This window comes from Muntiacus reevesi, chromosome 2, assembly GCF_963930625.1.
Source record: "Muntiacus reevesi chromosome 2, mMunRee1.1, whole genome shotgun sequence".
In the NCBI taxonomy this organism is placed as follows: domain Eukaryota; kingdom Metazoa; phylum Chordata; class Mammalia; order Artiodactyla; family Cervidae; genus Muntiacus; species Muntiacus reevesi.
Genome location: NC_089250.1, coordinates 247856569 through 247878523, shown reverse-complemented (window position 1 = coordinate 247878523; position 21955 = coordinate 247856569). Strand labels below are relative to the sequence as shown.

Here is a 21955-nt window from a genome sequence, read left to right as displayed (position 1 = left end):
CTCCTCCGGGGCCCCCCTCAGGGAGGAGCCGGCCCCGAGCCCCTCCTGCTCCCCGCCCCCGAGGGGCGGCCCGGGGGGCGGGCGGAGGAAGTGAGCGCAGCGGGGAGGAATGTGAGCGGGCGGGGCGCGCCGGCCCGGAGCGGCGGGGACAGCCGGGCAGGCGGCCGGGGCGGCGGGCGCGGCGGGGCCGAGCGCGCGGGATGCCTCACTTCACCGTGGTGCCGGTAGACGGGCCGCGGCGCGGCGATTATGACAACCTCGAGGGTCTGAGTTGGGTGGACTACGGGGAGCGCGCCGATCGGGAGGACGCGGACGGTGAGGGCCCGCCCGGTGGGGTCCCGGGCCGGGGCGGGGAGCGGGCCATGCGGGGCCAGCTGGCGCACAGACGCCGGGCCGTGCGCGCACACGTCGATGAGGGCCCAACTTAGTTCTTAGACTCCTTCGCCGCTAGACAGTCCCCAACTCCTCGCGCGCAGACACAATTTTCCTGGGCCCCCGGCGCCTACTGTAGCGGTCCGGCCTCCCTCCCCGCCCCAGCTCCTCCCTTGAGGGCCGCGGGCGGGGGCTGCAGACGTGGCCAGGCCAGCGGGGCCGCCCGGGGCGCGAAGAGAGCCGAACCTCCATCTCTGGCTCTTCCCGGCTGGGAGCGACAGCCCCAGGCGGGACCCCAGCCGTCTCACCTCCTGCCAACCGCCCCTAACCTCTTCTCGTCTCGCCTACACTTTTGTGCTTCAGCATCTTTCCTTAAAACAACCCTCTCTCTCCTGCGCTCCCCTCCCCTTCTCCTTCCTTCTGTGTCTCGCCCAGCACCCCAGTCCCCCCCGGAGGGAAGCCTGAAGGGGTCTGTGGTGCACTGCCTGAGTGCTACATGGATCCCAGCTTACATCTGTAGCTACAGGGGACACCTGTGGAGCACTCACACGGGACCAGGCTTGTCTAGGCACTTTACCTGAATTAACTCCTCCTAATTTGGTTTAATCCTCCTAATTTCCCGCCCTGGGATAGGTAGTGTTACTCTCCATTAGGAAGGAGTGAAGTGAGGCATGGAGTAGTTATGTAACTTGCTCTAGGGGATTCAGATGAGGATGGGAGATTCCAGAGTCCTAACTCTTAACCTAGCTGTTAAACTGGGCCTGAAGATAAACCCGGCTTCCCCCTCCTAGGTGCCTGCCCTTGACTTTCACCATCTCTTTCCCCAGGGCCCTGTCCTTGCAGGGCTCACTCTTGTGTGAACACTCCAAGAACCTGTGTGTGTGTGTGTGTGTGTGTGTGTGTGTATGCAGCAGCACATGCATGTGTACTTGTGCTCGTGCAAGTGTACAGCTGTGGAGTACCGCAGAGCCAGAGTGGGGTCAGGATAGCACATTCTTGTGGGCTACCGTGATGAGGATGGTGATGTGACTGATGACAAATGCTTGCTCTGTTACTGACCATGATGGAGATCTGCAGGGGACATGCGTGTTGGTGGCATATGTCAGGTGATGTTATCTTGATCTGACTTGGATCTGTCTCTGATGGGGACCTGACTGAGGTGATCCGTGCTTCATGTGGGTGATGGCTGTGTGTGTCACTTGACTGTTGTGTGTGGAGATGGCACAGCGCAGTGGCATGGGCTGCTGGACATCATGGAAATTTAACAGCCTTGACAGCTTGTGAGGGTGTGCACACCTCAACCCCTGCCGGCACCTGCCCCAGCCTGGTACCAGTGAACAGAGCAGGAGCCGGCAGCCATCCCTGCTCCTCTGTTAGCCCTTGGAGGCTCTCTCTCCCCAGAGGCTGGGTTGGGCTGCATCCCTAAGATCAGCTTGGACCAGCAGGTAGGCAGAGTGAAGCCCAGCCTTAGGCTCCGCCTTGACCTCTCACAGGGGACTATAGGGAACTGGCTCCTTCACATTGGCTGAGTCCTGCCAGGTCCCTCCAGGCTGGGCCAGCTCCTCCCACTATCCCCCCCCACCTCTTCTTCCTCCCTTTCAGCCAGATCCGTGACTGTGTCTGCAGTATGGGGGACATTCTGCACCCTGGTGAGTGGTTATGATCCTTCTAGTTGGGGGCTGCAAAGGGTCAGGGGCACACAAATAGTGACCCTGAGGGCCACCTCATGGGACCCCCTTTCCCCCCACCGGCCTGGTTATCTGAATCTCTCAAGGCCCATACCTCTGGTCCAAGGGCATAGATGGACCTGTTCATCCAGCCCACCATGGCCTGTGGGCAGAGGGTGAAGAGGTTCTAGAGGAGTACCCCTGGCAGATACCTGTACCAGGAGTGTCACCTGGATCCCTGCTTGCAGCTGGCGCATTCACAGCTGCTGGCCAGAACACACATATGTGTGTATCTCAGAGGCAGCCCCCAGGCCCAGTCTTCATGCTGTGGTTCACCAGGGGTCTCAGGTGGCATCTGAGTAGCTTTGGCCTGGCAGGCATGCCCAGACCTGCCCTGGGATTTTTGGAATAGCTGACGGCAGTACAGATACCCAGGCACTGCTTAGACCCCACCTCCCCCCAATACCCACAATCCCATGGGAGCTGTCCTTAACTGGGGCGGTTTTGGGGAACTCCATGGAATCCCTGCTGGGTGTCTGGCACCAGGCTGTCCCTTTTCTGAGGCATTTGGGCAGTTGGAAGAGTGGATTTTATTAGCTCTGCTTCATAGGAAAAGAAACCAAGGCAGCACAGAGAAGGTAAGCAGGTTGCCCTGCGTCACACAGAATCCAAGCTTGCTTCTGGCCACTGAGCACCAGGAGCCTTGGATACACACATCATGGCCAAACTGCAAACCCCAGACACTCTTTAGTTGTGGCCTGTACTGCAACCCTGGGATGCCTCCTGGGATGGAAGGGGGTCCTAAGCAGGAGTAGGGAACCCACAGCTCAGCTTTCACCTGGATCTAGGGGATCCTGGGACCCAAGTTTGGCCCTCCCACTGAGTCACCTTGCCTCTGAATCTGAGCTTTGCATTCCTTGTTACTAAAAAAGGATAAATGATACCTACTGGAGTATTGCTATGAGAACTAAAGGTAACCTTTGGAAGGGCTCTGAGCTGCCCTGGCATCATGGCTGAAGGGACAAGGGATCGACTGGGTCTTGCAGGACCATCCACAGGCATTTGGGGGGGACTGCTATGTGCTCAGCTCTGTGTTTTCTAGACACTAATGCAGTCCTTAGAGAGGTGTGGTTAGGGTTAGACAATGGTGGTGGTGGTGGGGGGAAGGCTGCAGTGCAGGAGTTTAGAATGATTTATCCTTTCCTTTACTTTCAACCTACTTCCACAGAAGGGTCAGAAGAGACAGACAACAAAAATTCCTCCCCAAAGGACTCTTACTGTAAGAAAGATCAAAACCATGCAGAGGAAAGGGACAGGGACTCTGAGGCAGATGGTGACTGGATCTAAGAAATAAATTTAGCTTAGAGATTCCTGGCAGCCAAGGCAGAAAGGGAAACAAGATGAGCTCTTATAGTTGCCTTTTTTGGACAGAATAAAGCCTCTGACTTATTCAGGGAAGATATTTTTGTTTGTCACAAAAATCTAAGAGTAGTTTTCAGGGACTTCTCACTGAAGGACCATCTATGTACTGGGCATCAAGGGCACAGCAAATGTCTTAGGGTGTCTGAGTAGCTACGTGACCACCCCTCCCAGCCCAAGGCTTTAACGTGATTCTGTAGGCTGGCCTCACCTCTCACTATCTCTGTCCACTTTGCCCTTAGCACTGACCTACACACAGACTTGTAGCTTCTGGTACTGAGCTTGTTCACTTATTTAGCTAGTCCAGGTTCCTAGAGAAGGTGATGTACTCTTTTTACATCCTGTGGGAAGGAACAGCTGATTTTGCCCCAGAAATTGTCATCAACATGCTTTACCTGTCAGTCTCTTGGGGCAGTAAAGAATCCATAGCACAGCACCTACTGAGTGATTGTTGGTTCAGAGAAGTTAAGTTTCATACTGATGGCAAGAGGACGTATCAAATGGAGGAGGCATCATTCAGTATTTTTAGCTGCAAACAAGAGAAATGGATTGGGGGCTGTTTAACCAGAGAATGTTGCCAGGTAGCTCTCACAAAACCAGGCATGGCCAGAATACCCCACTAGTCTGGATCCGTGAAGACACTTCTGTTGGCCACTTCCATCACAGGACACCAGGCCAACACTGCTGCTGTAGTCATTGCCATCCAATACCAACGTGGCTTCTTTGAACCAAGATGTCAGCTGTGAGGCCTTCAGTCACTGCCACCACAGTTTCCAAACTGCAGGGTTTTTTCTCCCTTAGCAACGAGAAAAGGACTCTTGGTGTCTTCTGCCTGCTTCATGGAAAGCTGGGAATGTCACCCACTGAGACTCACAATGGACACGGTTTGGAAAACGAAAGAGTGAATGCTGGGTGGCCAGAAAAAGCGGCCCAGTTTTGAGTGTTGAGGCAGCTGTATTAAAAGAAGGTGCATCTGGCTCCTTTCTGTGAGGTCTCCTTGGTGCTTAGGCCTTACCTCATCGGCCCTGGGGGTAGGTAGACGTGGGGACTGGCCACTCGCCTAGTCTCGGGCAAGCGGCTGGTATCTGGGGACAGGGAAGTAAACAAGCGAGTCCTGCCTACAGTCCTTGCCCAGTCCCACACCCACGGGGGCAGGCTTTCGTAGGGCTCTCCCAGATGACCCTAGACCTCTCTGGGCGCCCTCTTCCGTACACTGGACAGTCTCCTGCTTGCTGCTCCTCCCGGCATGCCTCAGGCCGCCTCAAGAATGCCGTCCCCGCGCTGTGCATGATGGGGTGGCTAGCAGGTGGCTGGCTGATCATGGCGGCAGAAGGCGCCCTGTGTGGCTTTCTCTGTCTGGAGGGTAGCTCTTGGGGGAGCCCTGAGGACATTGAGCCCTTGGCACCTGGCACATTGGGTATACCCAGAAGGGCTGGGAAAAAACGGGAGTGTGAGTCTCAGGGGTGGTCTGAAGGCGGGCCTTGACTGGGCCACGCCCTTCTGCAGCAGACTCCGCCCCTTGGTGTTAACAGTGCTGAGCTAGTGGCGTCTGGGCCTTTCGCTCCTGCGCCCCCTGCTAGATGAGTGTTCGCGCTGGGTTTTGACCATTGGCCAGTCTGCCAATTCTGGCTCTTTCAAGGAGGCTGACAGGGTATGTTGGGGAAACTGAGGCCCAGTATTGTTACACTGGTCCCTAAAGTGCTCCACAGAGATGACAGCAGGCCTGCTGGGAAGAAGTGCATGCTGGGAGCTCAGTAGGCAGCCCCTGACTAGGATTCTGTTTTTCTCTCTCTACAGGACATGGCAACCATAAAGAGAGCAGCCCTTTCCTTTGTCCCATGGAGGCTTCCAGAGGGAGTGACTACCATGACAGGAACCTGGCACTGTTTGAGGTAGCTGAGGAGCCATTCTGGGCCATGGGTGTGGGCACGCAGGGACCTGTCAGGACCTAAGCCTTAGCTAAGCAAGCCGGCTGGGTGTTGTGCCTCTTTATGTCTGGGCTCCTCCTCCAGTCTCCGCTTGTCTGTCTCGCTCCCTTGGCAGCCAAACTGCGGTTCTCTTGGCCCTTTCAACTGAAACTGCTTTCCCAGAGGTCTCTACCTTATTACTACCTCCAAGAGTGTTTACCTTTGACTTCCATGCAGCCCCTCAGCAAGGTTACCACATCTCAGGATTTCTAACCCAGGATTTCCTTTGTCTCCTTCACATCTGGGACTTCTCACAGTCCACAATTCTTCCCTCTCCTGTGAACTCTTCCTTGTCCTTGATTGACTCCTCCAACTCTAGCCCCATCAAGTTCACCAAGACCTGGTGCTTCTCACTAAATTTGCCCCTTCTCTCCATATCTGTAACCTCAGTGGATCTCTCTCTGGAAACATTCCCAATTTTGTGACTTTGGCCTTGAATTTTATCATTTTCAGACTCAAGTCAGAAGCTGGCTCTGGGTTGAAGTCATGGTTTAGGCCCCTAAATTCTGACCCACATCTACCCACATTCTGTGGAAGTCTCGTAGGCTCTTCAGTCTCCATAGACTTGCAAAGACCTGCATCTTCACTTATTACTCCAAGCCAGTTTCTCCTTGTGTGTAGGGTCAGAAGGGAGCTGATTGATAGGGAAAAACTAAATGTGGGCAACAGGCGGGTAGAGACACAGTGCGCAGGAAGCTGTGCTAGATGCTGTGCCATATCTTGAGCCCTGGGAGGCCTTTTGACTTGGCCCCTCCCAAAGATGGGCTAGGGGGCTAGGATCCCACCTTGGGGATTGAGGTGGGTTATTCACAGGGTGTGGGGAAGACCATCCAGGAGGTTCAGGGTTTGGGCAGATAAGAGAGACTTCACTTGTCCCAGACATCTCTCTTTTGACTCCTCTTTTAATTTCTTTGTTTCCCTGGAATCACTAGGGTGTCTATTTGTTGAGCATAGATGTGAGTTCCAGAGGCCTACTCATAGCTGGGAGGTAGCCAGCCAGAACAGGCAGGATGAAGTGTGCCAGTCGCCTGTCTGCCCTGCCCTTTCCCCTGAGGCGGGTAGTTTTGCAAATGCGCTGGTAGTGATTGAGCCAAGGTGGGGCAGAGAGAAGTGAGTGCTGGGGTGGGGCACCCACACCTGCCCAGTTGGCTGGCTTGGGCTTCCCCAGGAAGGAGCCCAAGCCTGCCTCAGGGCTTGGCAAGGGACCAGAGGCCAGGCTGCTGGCTACACACAGGTAGCCTGGTGCCAGTTGGGCCCATTGCCAGAATGCCCTGTGGCTCTGTTTACAGGAAGAGCTGGACATCCGGCCAAAGGTGTCATCTCTTCTGGGCAAGCTCGTCAGCTACACCAACCTCACACAGGGCGCCAAGGAGCATGAGGAGGCTGAGAGTGGAGAGGGTGCCCGTCGGAGAGCAGCCAAGGTGAGCTGGTCAGGGGCAACAGAGAGGCTGCTCCTAGGAGGACAGAGTCAACACCATGGAGTTGGCAGTTTCCCCATGTAGCTGTTAGCATCCCAGGAAAGTAGGTGCCAGGTGTGGTGAGCGTGGAGGATGGGCACTGAGTATTTTGGCCTCAAGGAGGCTTCAAGGGCTGGGCTGAGGAGGAGCCCCTCAGGGCAGAGGACCAGGGAGGCCCTCAGAAAAATTGGTGGGAGCGACCACTGCCTTTACTTAGGCCTGTGTGTGTGCGTGTGTGTGTGAGGCATCATGTTAAGCAATGGGCCAGGGTTCTTGCGTGTCATCGTCACAAAAAATCTGTGAGGCAGTTTCTATTATCATCCCCGCTTTACAGGTGAGGAAACTTGAGTGTCAAAGATGTTAAGTAACTTGCCTAAGGTGACTGAGCTAAACAAGGTCAACACATAACACTGGGAGACTTGTGGGTTTCCTGTGAGGTATGTGACTGTGTAGAATGTCAGATCACTGGCATCCCATCAAGATGGATAAGGGTGTTACCTTTGGAACTAGGAACCTTGGAGCTATGTGACCTAGAGCAGATGACTAAACCCTTCTGCCCCTCTCTTTGTTGGCGGTACTGGCAGACCTCTCCAACAGCCCCTGGGTTCCTTGAGCGCTGAGACTGAGGGTGATAGAAGTAAAACACTGCCTCCTGGGGCTTCCCTGTCTCTCTCCTAGTCTTATCCCTGTTCACTCTCCAGGACTCTGGCCCTCCAGTCGTCCTCTCTTCAGGATAACTTTGTTATTGTTCAGTTTCATGGTCATATCCAACTCTTTTGCGACCCCATTGTAGCCTGACAGGCTTCTCTATACATGGATTTCCTAGGCATGAATACTGGAGTGGGTTGCCATTTCCTCCTCCAGGGGATCTTCCCGACCCAGGGATCAAACCCATGTCTTCTGTATTGGCGGGTGGGTTCTTGACCACTGGAGCCACCAGGGATGACTTTACCCTATCACTAACCTGTGTGATGGGGCTGTTTAACCAAAGGCTGGGTTGTTTTTTTTCCCCCGACATATTCAGTTTAGAGGCAAAGCAGCTTTTTTCTCCACGTCTCCTGACTCCCTGAGGTTTGGGAAGCAGCTGTGACCCGAAAGGAGCTTGGGTCTGGCACTAGCTGACCTCTTGCTGGAGGTCAGCACAGGCAGGAGGAGCCCTTGGCTGGAATAAACTGCATCCCAAGTCTCAGTCCTGCCCTTGAGATCTGGGCAGGTCTTTGAGATTGCCCTTGAGATTGCCTTTGCCTTTGAGATTACTGAGGTGGGTGAGGAGAGGGGAGGTGAGGACCAGGCGGCTGTGCACCCCTCATGTCGCTCTTCTCGGAGGCAACCCAGCCCACACTTGAGAGAGGACAGCTGAGATCTTGGGGTCACACAGACCTGACCCCCACCCTATCCTGTTGGTTGTGATTTTGATGATACTTTCTGAACTGCAGATAGCAGAGAACTCTGTCTATCTCTGGCTATCCCTGTTTAGCCCTGCAGTGAGGGGTGAGATCCTTGGGTAAGAGTCTCCTCTCTGTCCTTTCAGGCCAAGTCCAGGAAGCCAGTGGCTGGAAGTAAAAAGGTCCCTAAGAAAGGCTAGAGTACATCACAACAAGGTGTTCTGGGTTGGTGAAGGGCTGTGGTCCCTTGGCCTTATGAAGAGCCCGTGAGGATGCTGGAGTCCAGCCTAAGCTTACCTGCCATCTCCCCTGGCCCTGGGTTTAAAGATGCAGAGGATGGCTGAGTGTTCTAGCGCTAATAGATGTTTCATGGAGAAAGGAGGAGCCTTGTCAAGTCCACAGCAAATCAGCAGAAAGCTAGGGAGCTGGGGCCACTGAGCTGTGGTCCTCACCCAGGCGGGTATGAGCAGGGGCCTCAGAAAAGAAAAGCTTAAAGCCGGAAGGGTGGGCCTCCAGTCAGACCACATCAAGACCCAAGGCAGCCTCTCCATGGCAGCCGCTCTGGCTGTGGCCTGGTGACCTTCTGAGGCTGCCAGAGGTTATTTAGAGATGCAGAAAGCATTTCCGGCCCTGCCCTTTCCCATACTGCCCCTTTTCCCAGAGTGACTCAGCCTTGAATGGGGAGGCTGGGAGCTGCCACTATCCAGTGGGTGGTCCAGGGCCTCTGAGAAGGGCTCAGTCAGAACCCACATGAAGTGTATCCGTCACCTGCTTGAGGGACCATTTGCTTTTACTTGGGGCCCTCCCAGGCCCTTCTGGGGTCCTTTAGGCTGTGCACAGATCCGGGCCCTGGAGAAGAGTTCCTGTGGCCACGGAGTTCTTTCTCCCACCCCGGCTCTAAAGCAGCAGGCTTTGCTGGGGGTTCTGGTGGAAACTCTTAGGACCCCACTACTCGGTGCTGTTATTGTGTGGGCTCAGTTCTTCAAGAAGGCACCAGCACTAACTCTGTGCTTCAGCATCTGCCCTGGCCTCCTGTTTAGCCCCTACTCTGCCCTTAGGTAGTTGAGAAATCCTGCCTGGATGTGCCCATTAAGACAGACTTTCCTTACCTGCCCTCCAGCCTGAGTCTTTATATGCAGGACTTTCCCAATAGGTTATCCCAGAGACCTTCTAAGGCATCACTCACTGGGCTTAGGAGCACCTTTTGAGTACCTGCAGGGCCTGCTGATGATAGAACAGTGAACAAGCCAAGTTTACCCCACTATGGTCATTTGAGTGAACAGTTACCATGACCTGTCATGACCACTATGATGGAAGGGTATATCAGACGCTGAGGGGATGCAAGAAGAAGTACCAACTCTGCCTAAGGCAACCTGGGGAAACTTCCTGGAAGAGGCAACAGTTAAGTCTCCTGAAGGTTTAACTGAAGAGGAATTTGCCAGGCCGTAAGGCAAGGATAATCATCCCAGGCAGAACCCAGCACATGCCCTGGTTCAGAGGCTCTGAGGGTCTGATGTTGTAAGGGGCTGAGACTGACAGAGGTGATGGGGCATGCCTGGTGGCCCAGGCCAAGGAGCCTGGCTCACACTGGATTACAGTATAGACAATGCAGAGGAGTTTTAGTAAGGATGATGCGACTGGTCTTGGTTTTCAGAGTCCTGTTCTGGCAGCAGAGTGGGCTGGAGCATGGAGAGACCGACAGGCATAAGAAGGCACTAGCCAGGTGCCCCAGGTGTAGCGCCCCAGCTTCAGGGGATTAAGGCCGAGGCAAGGTAGACTGGTCTCAGGGCACCTTGAGAGGCACACTGGGCAGGACTTACTTTCCTCTGGACTGGATGGAGGTGTTGGAGAGAGGGGGGGTCAGGAACAACTTTTTAGACTCTGGCCTGGGTACCATAGGGCTTGCTGGCTGAGAAAGTGGAGGTCTGATATAGACCTCACTTTAAAGTGTGAAAGAAGAGAGGAAGGGAAGGTGGCAGGACCATGAAGGGGAGGTGAGGCTCAAAAGCTCACACATGGGGCTTGGAAAAGAATCAGGTTTTATACCTTCCCACTCCCCACTGTTTCTTCATTAATGAAGGTCAGCACAGACATCCAGTCAGCTCACCCTCTGTATCCCCAGGTCTCCACTTGGGATGTCCTTCTCCAGCCTGTTCTCTGGTAGAATACCCTGGAGGTGGGGACTGCCAAGCAATGAGGGGCCCCTCTGATGCTCCGTCTCCCCTCTCCCCTCCTGCTCCATAGGCACCCAGCATGGGCACCCTCATGGGGGTGTACCTGCCCTGCCTGCAGAACATCTTTGGGGTTATCCTCTTCCTGCGGCTGACCTGGATGGTGGGCACGGCCGGCGTGCTGCAGGCCCTCCTCATCGTGCTCATCTGCTGCTGCTGTGTGAGTATCGTGGTGGGGCAGGGCCACAGCTGCCCCACAGAGCCCGCCCAGCTGAACTGCTCACCTCTGCCCTCCTTCCCACAGACCTTGCTGACAGCCATCTCCATGAGCGCCATTGCCACCAATGGTGTGGTTCCAGGTGGGTACGTGCCATTCAGGCCTGAGGTGGGGAATGGGCCCAGAATCCCCTTTGACATGCCCGGTAACACTCATTCCCTGCCCCCCCAGACAGTTTTCTGGTGGGGTCTTAGTCCTTGATTCCATGAAAGTGTCACCACTTAGGAGCATCCCTGCCTGATAGAATTTGAGATCGCTGTTGTTTTATGTTTTATTTGTTTGGGATTTGTTTTGTTTTTAGTATAAAAGTAATTTTTTAAAGGGGGTGCTGGGGCTGATAAAGATGATAGGGCATTCCTGGTGGCCCAAGCCAATGAGCCTGGCCCACACTATGGATTGTAGGGTTTCCCACAAGGATGATGAGACTGGACTTGGTTTTCAGAGACTCCACTTATTTATTTATTTAGCCATGTATTTATTATAACTTCCCTATGGACTCCTGGATACTTACTTTATTCTTTGGTTCATAATCTTAGTACTATCATTTATTTTTTTGCTTGCACCATTCCACTTTGGGTATTTGGCTATTCAGGTTGTCTCCTGTGTTAGAATCCTTTTTTATTTTTTTCAAACAACAGTTTTATTAGTATTAATATAAAAGTAATAGGGAAAAAACAATATATGTTTACCAGAAGAGGGATTTAAGGTATAAAAAAATGTAGAAAAAAATTGAAGAGTACCCATAATCCCACCATCCTGAGTTCATAACTGTTAGTTAGCCTTTTGGTCCATGGTTTTAGGGTCTTATAAAGTATTGAGATATATTGTTTTCCCCAGACTCTGTGTGTGTGTGTGCGTGTGTGTATGTGTGTGTGTGTATGTATCTCAAATGCTGAAAACAGTTTATTTGGTTTTTTAAAACAGGATTGATATTATCTAATTTATGTGATTATTTTCCTATTCTCTGCTTTTTCACTGTTGTAAACATTGTCATGAACAGTCTTGCACACTGATCTTTGTTCATACCCCTTGCAGTTTCCTTAGGAGAAGGTCCTCAGTTCAGTTCAGTCGCTCAGTCGTGTCCGACTCTTTGCGACCCCATGGACTGCAGCATGCCAGGCCTCCCTGTCCATCACCAACTCCCGGAGTCTACTCAAACTCATGTCCATTGAGTTGGTGATGCCATCCAACAATCTCATTCTCTGTTGTCCCCTTCTCCTCCCGCCTTCAATCTTTCCCAGCATCAGGGTCTTTTTAAATGAGTCAGCTCTTCCCATCAGGTGGCCAGAGTATTGGAGTTTCAGCTTCAACATCCATCCTTCCAATGAATAGGAAAATGTCCTAGAGGTGGGATTATAGCATGAAAAGGAGTGCCCTTTTTAAAGCTTCTTGATCCTTGTTCCCAGATTTTTCACAGATAAGTTTTATCAGGAGCAGTTTCAACCAGAAGCATGGGATGGCTCTTGTCGCCTGCACCCTCACTGGCCCTGAGGCCCAGGGTTGACTCAGTCTTGCCAGGGGTGTTAGACTGTGATGGAAGCACAGATTCAGGGCTGGAGAGTCAGCCATGGACAATTACCCTGTGGCTGGCCCTAGGGGCAAAAAACTAGATAAAATACAGTCCCTTCCCTGGTCTGGAGGGTCAACTAACAGAGTTAGCCCTTGGGAAGGGTGTGATATGCTGAGATGGGACACAATCAGCCAGGGGAGTCTGTGGGGACTGACCTAACTCCACTGAGGCTTTGCTGTGGACCTAGAGCTGCCCCAGCAGAGTTGTCATCTCACTGGCCCATGCTGTGTGTTGGAGTCAAATGAAATCAGGTCCACCCCCAGCCTGGCCACTTATTAACCATGCTATCTTAGGCAAGGTTGTCTAAACCTTCTGCTCATTTGTAAATAGGAAAAGCAGTCCCTGTGCCCCTGGATGGTTGTGAAGGGTTGTCATGGGAGAGGCCCTCTTGAAGAAAAACCAGCCTTGACCTATGTATGCTTTTTCTGTTGTAGCTGGGGGCTCCTATTTCATGATCTCCCGCTCGCTGGGGCCAGAATTTGGAGGTGCCGTGGGCCTGTGCTTCTACCTGGGAACAACATTTGCGGCAGCCATGTACATCCTAGGGGCCATTGAGATCTTGCTGGTGAGTCAGGCTAAGTCCTGGCCAATTCTGTTCTTGTCGGAACAGCCCCTTTCCTATAAGCCCAGGCTCTTCATGCTCCTCTCACATCTGGCCCAGATCTACGGCTTACAATGAGGAAGGCCTCTTTGAGGGAGAAAGATCTTTGTTCAAGCCAGTGTCCCCTTCAGCCCTTTCCCAATTTGGATCAGGCATGGATGGGGCCTGGCAGTCTTCACCTTGGCCCTGGATGTTCCAGTTGCCCAGGCAATATTTGAGCTGTGGCAGGTGGTCTGTGAACTACTGCATGTAACGCTATGACGGATCTTGGTGGTGATGCAGAGCCTGTCTCCCGGGCTCATGTGGGCTCTGGGCAGCTCTGTCTCCTCCAGGGTTCTGTGCCAAGGCCTCTCAGATCCATCTTATCCTCTTAACAAAATCAGGGAGGTCAGTACCCTCTCTGTGGGCCCCAAGTGTGCTCTGACTCAGCTTCCTGCCTCCCACTGGACTGCCCTGGTGGTGGGGAATGAGTGGGAGGGGCAATGGGGAGGATCGGCTAACCAGTGCCCGCCCCTGGGTATACAGACAGTAGGTGTTTAGAGGAACTGCCTGCCTACTTCCACCTCCAGATCCTCTGTCTGTAGCATGGAGCCTATTCCTGGATATTCTGGGGGGTTTATTTTTGTTTTACTATTTCTGACGTTCCTACATTTATTATCTGGATTTTTTCTATAAGGAAATTTGTCCTTTTTCCATTTGTTTATTTATTCAACCATGTATTTATATCAGTATGGACTCTTGGATATTTATTTTTATTCTTTGGCTCGTAATCCTATACTATCATTATTTATTTTGTTGTTCCTCAAACTATCCCACTTCTATTTAGCTATTCAGTTCAGCTCCTGTGTCCGAATCTTTTTTTTTCTTTTTTGTAAATAATAGCTTTATTAAGATATAATTCACATAAAATTCACTGCTTCCCAAGTAACTAAGTGGTAAAGAATCTGCCTGCCAATGCAGGAGATGAGGATTTGATCCCTGAGTCTGGAAGATCCCCTGGAGGAGGAAATGGCAACCCACTCCAGTATTGTTGGCTGGAGAATCCCATGGACAGAGGAGCCTGGTAGGCTATAGTCCATGGGTTGCAAAGAATCGGACGTGACTGAGTGACTAAGCACATACTCCACATAGGAAAATTGAACCTCCTTTATCTGTGTTCTTGTTTCAGACCTACATTGCCCCTCCAGCTGCCATTTTTTACCCAACAGGCACTCATGACACATCGAGTGCCACCTTGAACAATATGCGGGTATATGGGACCATTTTCCTGACCTTCATGACCCTAGTGGTATTCGTTGGTGTCAAGTATGTGAACAAATTTGCCTCACTCTTCCTGGCCTGTGTGATCATCTCCATCCTGTCCATCTATGCTGGAGGCATCAAGTCTATTTTTGACCCTCCTGTGTTTCCGTAAGTAACCTGGGAGTACCTCCAGGGATTACACTGACATCCTGCCTACATGGATGGCCTTCTCTGTAGAGGCTGCCGGATGGGAGCAAGTTGGGGTCTTGGGCTGAGCAGCTGCTGATGCTTTCACCTCCCCCACGCCCCACAGAGTATGTATGCTGGGCAACAGGACACTGTCCCGGGACCAGTTTGATGTCTGCGCCAAGACGGCCGTGGTAGACAATGAGACAGTGGGCACCCAGCTCTGGAGCCTCTTCTGCCACAGCCCCAACCTCACGGCTGAGGCCTGCGACCCCTACTTCCTGCTCAACAATGTGACTGAGATCCCCGGTATCCCTGGTGCAGCTGCTGGTGTACTCCAGGGTGTGTGCTCCCTTCCGCCTGCTCACCCCCGCCCCCCACCCCCGCAGCAGAGCAGAAGGAGGGAACGAGCATGGAGGGACAGGGTAGCACAGAGCCGCCCTTGTGTGGCCAGCTCAGGAACGGGAGGCAGTTCTGGCTGCCTTCCCAGCCCAGCAGTGTCCTCTCAGCCCAGCTCCTGGCAGCTAAATTTTGGTTGAACGGAGCCTGTTTTGGCCAGTGTCCCAGGCCTGCAGCAGCCCCCCAGAAAGTTCTGGCAGCCCCTCTCTTCCCCAACCACCAGCCCCTGACCCTGCCTGGGATAGTTCTCACAGGAGCCATAAAGGGCCTCTGTCTCAGAGGCAGGCAGTGGCCGACAATGGTGGTTCAGCCACCTTTACCTTCCAGACTTCCAGCCAGCCAGTCCTTCCCTATAGCCAGAGTGGCCCTGTGGCTGAAACCACAGCCATCAGGCTGAGGTCACCCCCTTGAGCGCCCAGAACCTCTTACACCTGCAGCCCCTGGCTGGGCTGTCCCAGACTTCCCTGGGACTGCAGTGGTGATGCAGCTGCCCCCACAGAAAACCTATGGAGCGCCTACCTGGAGAAGGGTGAGGTCGTGGAGAAGCATGGGCTGCCCTCCAGGGACGCCCTTGGCCTGAAGGAGAGCCTGCCCCTGTACGTGGTGGCTGACATCGCCACATCCTTCACTGTGCTGGTTGGCATCTTCTTCCCCTCAGTAACAGGTAAGCCCTCTTGCCCACCCACGCTCCCTGCCCCCACTCCCGAGGCAGCCCCTGAGGGAGTCCCATTGTTTTTGGAGGCATCATGGCTGGTTCCAACCGCTCTGGGGACCTCCGAGACGCGCAGAAGTCCATCCCAGTGGGGACCATTCTGGCCATTGTTACCACTTCCCTTGTCTGTATCCTTTCCTAGGCCTGGCACTGTGGCAGGGGGGTGTGCAGGCAGGAGGCACTTCCTTGTATAAGTCACCACCTGGCACGTGCAGACATATATACACATGCATGCATGTATACATCACCCCTCACACACATGCATACATTCAAGGGGTTTGTTTGTACCCGACATGAAACCTCAGCTGCAGGCGTCCTGAGACTTGGGCGAGGGGGGCCCTGGGGCCCTGTGTGGGGGGTGAGTAGGGACAGCAGGGGCAACAGAGGTCCAGCTTTCCTTGACGCGGCTACAGACTTCAGCAGCGTGGTTCTCTTCGGTGCTTGCATTGAGGGTGTGGTCCTCCGGGACAAGTAAGTGAGCTGGGCCCCTCCCTGTGGCTGTGGGCTCAGCTTCTGCTGCCCAGACCCCAGTCCCTCTCATACTCGTGGTCCCACACATGTCCTCAGGCTGCTGGTTGTCAGTGGTGGGGCAGTCCCACCAGGACTTTGGCTTCTAAGAGGATGCTAACATCAGATTGGGTCTAGGCTGGAAGGATAGGGGCTGGTGGACTAGCCTCTGCTGAGGGCCAGAGTTCTGGCCCCTGTAGCTGTCCTTCTTGACCCCTGCCAACCGTCACACTGGGCAGCCCCAGCCAGGGTTTCAGGGGCTCCTTACATGGAGCATGGCCTGAGCCCGGCCCTTGCAGGTACGGCGATGGTGTCAGCAGAAACCTGGTGGTGGGCACGTTAGCCTGGCCTTCACCCTGGGTCATCGTCATCGGCTCCTTCTTCTCCACTTGCGGTGCCGGCCTGCAGAGCCTAACTGGGGCACCACGCCTGTTGCAGGCTATCGCCAAGGACAACATCATCCCTTTCCTCCGGGTGAGCTTCTTACAGTCCCCCACCATCTGGGTGCTCCTAGTCGTGCACACTGGCCACGGAGAGAAGTAGACAGTCAATCCAGGTGCATGTTATCCTGCCAAGGGCCAGGGCCAGGCAGCCATCCATGGAGAGCTGCTGCTGGCAGAACTGCCTGGGCCCAGAAGCCCCAAGGCCTGTCTTCACTCACAACGGAGAAACCTGGGGAATTGGAGGGCGGAGTACCTGTCAGGATAGGTGTGGCTGTGACTTGAGCCTGAGGGACTTGGAGATGATGGAGGCCAGGCTGTGACTTGTATCCTGATGTGTGGAATGGGACCAGCTTCTTCGCTTCTGACCCCATTGCCCCTGGCGTGTGCAGGTTTTCGGCCACGGCAAGGCAAATGGTGAACCGACGTGGGCCCTCCTCCTGACAGCACTCATCGCTGAGCTGGGCATCCTCATTGCCTCCCTGGACATGGTGGCCCCCATTCTATCCATGTGAGCTGGGGGCCAGGGCAGGGCAAGGGTCCTGGGAAAGTCTCCTTGCACCCTCAGCCACACCCTAGCCAGGAACCCTGCCCAGCAACTCCTCTGTGACCCTGTCTAAGGTTGAGGGCGCAACTGGGAGACGGGTCAGGCTGTTGGGGGATTATTCGCCTGGCAGAGCTCAGCTTTCTGAACCTCTGCCTTCCAGTGCTTACTCAGATGTTTTAAAGAGACCAGTAGGTCCCTTGTGCCTCTGTGAGAGACCCCCAGAGCAGGGACAGGGCAAGTAGCAGTCTCAACACCTTTGATGAGGCACCACTGTCCCATCCACCTATTTGCAAGTCGCTTGCTTTTAAAGTTTTGGAGTCAGCCGGGCATTTGAATCCGCCAGTGCCCTGCAGGAGGTGGCAAACATGCAGCAGTTTCCTGGGGCAGAGTTCGTGTCCTTGCTCTGTTCACCTCCGCCAGTGCCAGGGCCACTGTGCCCCACCTCACACACCTTGCTCCACAGCTGGTGCTCCGTTTGCTTGTCCCATTACATCCGAGCCACCCTTTACCACACGCAGCCTGTAGGACTGAGCTCCCTTCGCCCCAAAGCTGTGCCCCAAGCCACAGCCAGGCCTGCCAGTCAGTGCCCTCCTTTTCCCCCAACACACCTCCACTTGTTACCGCCTAGCTTCACCCACACTTGAAACTATCCTTGCTGCAGTTTTCTTGGGTGGTGGCCCTTTACCGCCCATGTCATGATGTGTCTCAGCCTTGATGCTATGGCTGCTCCTCCTGCAGCCCTAACGGGACTGAGCACTGCCCCTACCATGAGAGTCCCTGCCCTGTCTCGTCAGCCCTCCTGCCTTCTCGTCTGTCCCTGCTCACCCACCAGCTGAGAGCAGAGGTGGGCAGCCACTCCCCTCAGCCCTCTGTCTTTCCTGGGGGGCTCATGCAGTAGGCCTCTTCCGTCCTGGTCTCCCACACCCGCTGAAGCGTCCCTCAAGTGTCTCTAATGCAGTGACTCAAAATGGCCCTCCTCATGTTCTCTGACCCCCTCTCCCCACACTCATGAAAGCCCCTCATCCAACTGGTCTCCCAGGCCAGAGGCCTGGCTTTTGTCTAGCTGTATCCAGGCACTGAACTCTCCTTTACACCATCCTCTTCCACAGCTGTTCCCTCTGCCCACAGCCCCCTGGCCTTCTGCCTGGAACATCTTCAGACCAGGCTCTGTGGGTCCCACTGCAGTGTCCCATCCACATCTGGCCCTGGTGTGGGCGAAGTGAGGCTGAGACGACCTGCCTGACCATGCAGGGCAGAGCTGTGACAGTCTCGGCTCCTCATCTAGGCCCAGCCTGGGGAGGTCCGGGACATCAGGTACCTGGCTGCCAAGGGGGCTGCTCAGTCCCAGCTGCTCCTTGTGCTTCAGGTTCTTCCTGATGTGCTACCTGTTTGTGAACCTCGCCTGTGCTGTCCAGACACTCCTGAGGACCCCCAACTGGCGGCCTCGGTTCAAGTACTATCACTGGTACGTGCCAGCTGGGCCCCTGAGCCAGGTTGTGGGAAACCATTCTGGATGGGGTTTGAACTTTCTGGGCAACAGTTTCTATTGGTGAGAGTCTGGGAGGTCTTTCCCTGATTCTGGCCTTCCCCCATCTCTGGCCCAGGGCACTGTCCTTCCTGGGCATGAGCCTCTGCCTGGCCTTGATGTTTGTCTCCTCCTGGTACTACGCCCTGGTCGCCATGCTCATCGCTGGCATGATCTACAAGTACATTGAGTACCAAGGGTGAGTGCGGGTGCCACCCGCTCGGGTGCTTGGGGCTGCTGGGCTGGGCTGTAGTTGGGTGTGGAGAGCTGAGCCATCCTTCGTTTAGCCACTGTGGCGCTGGGGCTGGGGGACTGTGACTTGGGCCTGGTCCCTTCCATCCCACATGCACATGGACACAAGTCCTGGGGGGGACTCACCAGCCTTCGGGGGCTTCTGCAGGGCTGAGAAGGAATGGGGCGATGGGATCCGAGGCCTGTCCCTGAGCGCCGCCCGCTATGCCCTGTTGCGGTTAGAGGAGGGCCCTCCTCACACCAAGAACTGGCGGTGAGTCACCCAGGCCTGGCGGGGGCAGTTGAGGTTCTCAGGGGGCGGCCCTGTGAGAGGGGAGAGTCACGAGGTGCTGGCTTCCCTCCCTAGTCCGTGTTCCCTGTCCTGAACTGCCAGGGGTGCTGTCCTGCTTATCAGGCCCTTGGATCACTGCTACCTGAGGGGGCCTGTGAGCCAAGATAGGAGGGAGCTGGGCTCCCTGCAGACCTCTGGCCCTAGTCTCAGGCCACCTCTCCATCCGGCCACTCAGGCCTCAGCTACTGGTGCTGCTGAAGCTAGATGAGGACCTTCACGTGAAGTACCCGCGGCTCCTCACTTTCGCCTCCCAGCTTAAAGCCGGCAAGGGCCTGACCATCGTCGGTTCTGTCATCCAGGGCAGCTTCTTGGAGAGCTACGGCGAGGCCCAGGCTGCTGAGCAGGTACTGCTGGGGTGGGAGTCGGGGGTGGGAGGACCCTGAACCGGACTGGAGATGTCCGGGCTGTAGCTGGTGCAGAGAGGAGGGGACCAGTCCTGGCCAGCCAGGCGAGAGCTGAGAGCGGGAGCCAGGTGGGTATGAAGGTTCCATCTTGCAAGCATGGTCTCTGGGTGGGCAGCTTGCCCCCATCTCCTCCCCTACCACCAAGCAGCTCTGTACCCTGGGGCCTGGGCAGGGAACCCAGCAGAGGGGACATGGATGGCCTTGCCTTCTGACCCGGGTATGTTCCCCACAGACAATCAAGAACATGATGGAGATTGAGAAGGTGAAGGGTTTCTGCCAGGTGGTGGTGGCCAGCAAGGTGCGGGAGGGGCTGGCCCACCTCATCCAGTCTTGCGGCCTGGGAGGCATGAGGCACAACACCGTGGTGCTGGGTTGGCCCTACGGCTGGCGACAGAGTGAGGACCCACGCGCCTGGAAGACCTTTATTGGTGTGTGAGACTCAGGGCCTGGGCTCGACCACATAAGGGCAGAGGCCAGGGGTCAAGCGAGGGCAGAGGCCAGAGGGTCATGGGCTGACAATCGATAGTGCCCCTCCTCCCCAGACACCGTGCGCTGCACCACGGCTGCCCACCTGGCCCTTCTCGTGCCCAAGAACATCGCCTTCTACCCCAGCAACCATGAGCGCTACCTGGAGGGCCACATCGACGTGTGGTGGATTGTCCACGATGGCGGCATGCTCATGCTCCTGCCCTTCCTGCTGCGCCAGCACAAGGTGGGCCAGGCACTCAAGCCGTGGTGCGAGGGGCTGGGCCCGTGCAGGGAGGGGGTGCGCCTGAACCACCACCCTCTGTGGCCGCAGGTTTGGAGGAAATGCCGGATGCGCATCTTCACGGTGGCCCAGATGGACGACAACAGCATCCAGATGAAGAAGGATCTGGCCATCTTCCTATACCACCTACGTCTCGAGGCAGAGGTGGAGGTGGTGGAGATGGTGAGACCCCTGCCCGCCATAGCCCTGTGGATGCCCTGCCCCACCCCCATAGCCCGGTCTTCACGGCTCACCCACTCCCCAGCACAACAGCGACATCTCTGCATATACCTACGAGCGGACACTGATGATGGAGCAGCGCTCCCAAATGCTGCGGCAGATGAGGCTGACCAAGACAGAGCGGGAACGAGAGGTCAGTGACCTTCCTCGGTTCAGGGCAGGGTCCTGCCTTGGGAGAGGCCATCAAGTGGGAGCATCAGAATGACTCACTGCAGCCGCCCTTGTTTCCCTGAGGCTGGGTGATCACGCTGGGCCAGCTTGGCCCCCCACGGCGCTGAGGCGACCTCCTCTGGTTGTCCTCAGGCCCAGCTAGTCAAGGACCGGCACTCAGCCCTGCGGCTGGAGAGCCTGTACTCAGATGAGGAGGATGAGTCTGCAGCTGGGACTGACAAGATCCAGATGACATGGACCCGGGACAAGTACATGGCCACGGAGCCCTGGGACCCCAGCCACACGCCCGACAACTTCCGGGAACTGGTGCATATTAAGCCGTGAGTGTAGCAGAAATGGACCCAGCCGTATCCAGGCCTGGGGGCGGAGGTGGGGTGGGGGCAGATAAGCCCTTCCGGTGGGGTGGTCCAGGAGTGGGATCCATGATCAGCTGCGTTATCTGCAGGGACCAGTCTAATGTGCGGCGCATGCACACGGCCGTGAAGCTCAATGAAGTCATTGTCACACGCTCCCATGACGCCCGCCTGGTCCTACTGAACATGCCCGGCCCACCCAAGAACAGCGAGGGTGATGAGAACTGGATCCTTTGGTGGGTAGGTGGGCAGTGTATGAGGTCAGGCTGGGCACTCCTGTCCCTGGATGCCCTGAGGGTTTGCAGGGTACCCCAGCTCTGCTTGATGGGCCAGACTTCCCTGGGTGTTTCCTTGGGTGTGGCTTCCTTGACTGATGCCCCACAGACATGGAGTTCCTGGAGGTGCTGACCGAGGGCCTCGAACGAGTGCTGTTGGTACGTGGTGGTGGCCGTGAAGTCATCACCATCTACTCCTGAGCCCAGTACAGACTTGTGGCCTAGAGTGAAGGTGTCCAGGATAACACACAGCCCCCCTCCAGCACCCACCTGCCAGCCCCACTTTGCCTGGCCTCACCCTGGACCCAGCTTTACTAGGTCTCCTTGGAGCCTGGGCCCAGACCTGGCCATGGAGATGGATCCGAGGTCCCTCAGGACCCTGAGAGGTTCGGGGACTTGCCCGTCCAGCACGCCAAGATGCCTGTCCTGACTGGAGAAGACTGGTGGGGGCTGATGTGGGGATTGAAGGCAGCTGGCCCGGAGCGCTATTTATTGCATATTTATTGTTTGGATGTCACCATCAGAGAGGAGGGGAAGGGTGACGAGGGAGGGATCTGGCCCAGCCCGCCTGCAGGAAGATCTGACTCAGCTCCTGTGGGCGGGGACCCCCACCAAGCCAAGTTGAATGGAACCAGCCAGCTGAAGCCTGACTTTTTTCAATAAAACATTGTGTACTTCTGGGCCTCCCGCTGCCCCAGCTCTGTTTCCCCTGGCACGGGGGAAGAAGGCGGAATTGA

General features: G+C 55.4%; 1 protein-coding gene across 3 annotated transcripts; it reads left to right on the top strand.

The window, feature by feature from the left end:
* Positions 1–124: 124 nt before the first annotated feature.
* SLC12A4 (solute carrier family 12 member 4) lies at positions 125–21898 on the top strand. 3 transcript variants are annotated; one of them, XM_065925590.1, is made up of 24 exons: positions 125–315; positions 5256–5350; positions 6715–6846; positions 10512–10658; positions 10743–10797; positions 12720–12850; positions 14055–14296; positions 14442–14656; positions 15213–15377; positions 15455–15553; positions 15839–15896; positions 16232–16406; positions 16765–16883; positions 18286–18384; positions 18524–18643; positions 18845–18949; positions 19203–19371; positions 19664–19859; positions 19974–20143; positions 20231–20362; positions 20445–20552; positions 20723–20910; positions 21036–21171; positions 21330–21898. In XM_065925590.1, exons 1-24 carry the CDS (start codon positions 201–203, stop codon positions 21417–21419), a joined length of 3261 nt encoding a protein of 1086 aa, XP_065781662.1. In that variant the 5' UTR covers positions 125–200; the 3' UTR covers positions 21420–21898. The 3 variants fall into 3 exon arrangements, with proteins under 3 accessions (XP_065781662.1, XP_065781659.1, XP_065781661.1); XM_065925587.1 differs by having other exon boundaries at positions 21036–21898; XM_065925589.1 differs by lacking the exons at positions 125–315; positions 5256–5350; positions 6715–6846; positions 12720–12850 and having other exon boundaries at positions 10520–10658; positions 21036–21898.
* The last annotated feature ends 57 nt before the right edge of the window (positions 21899–21955 follow it).

Excerpts from the sequence above, each read along its gene's own strand:
- SLC12A4 (XM_065925587.1), top strand. The coding sequence starts at position 201 with ATGCCTCACTTCACCGTGGTGCCGGTAGACGGGCCGCGGCGCGGCGAT. Across the intron at positions 10,659-10,742 it reads TGCTCATCTGCTGCTGCTGT|ACCTTGCTGACAGCCATCTC; the intron begins GTGAGTATCGTG and ends TCCTTCCCACAG. Across the intron at positions 16,884-18,285 it reads GTGGCCCCCATTCTATCCAT|GTTCTTCCTGATGTGCTACC; the intron begins GTGAGCTGGGGG and ends CTTGTGCTTCAG.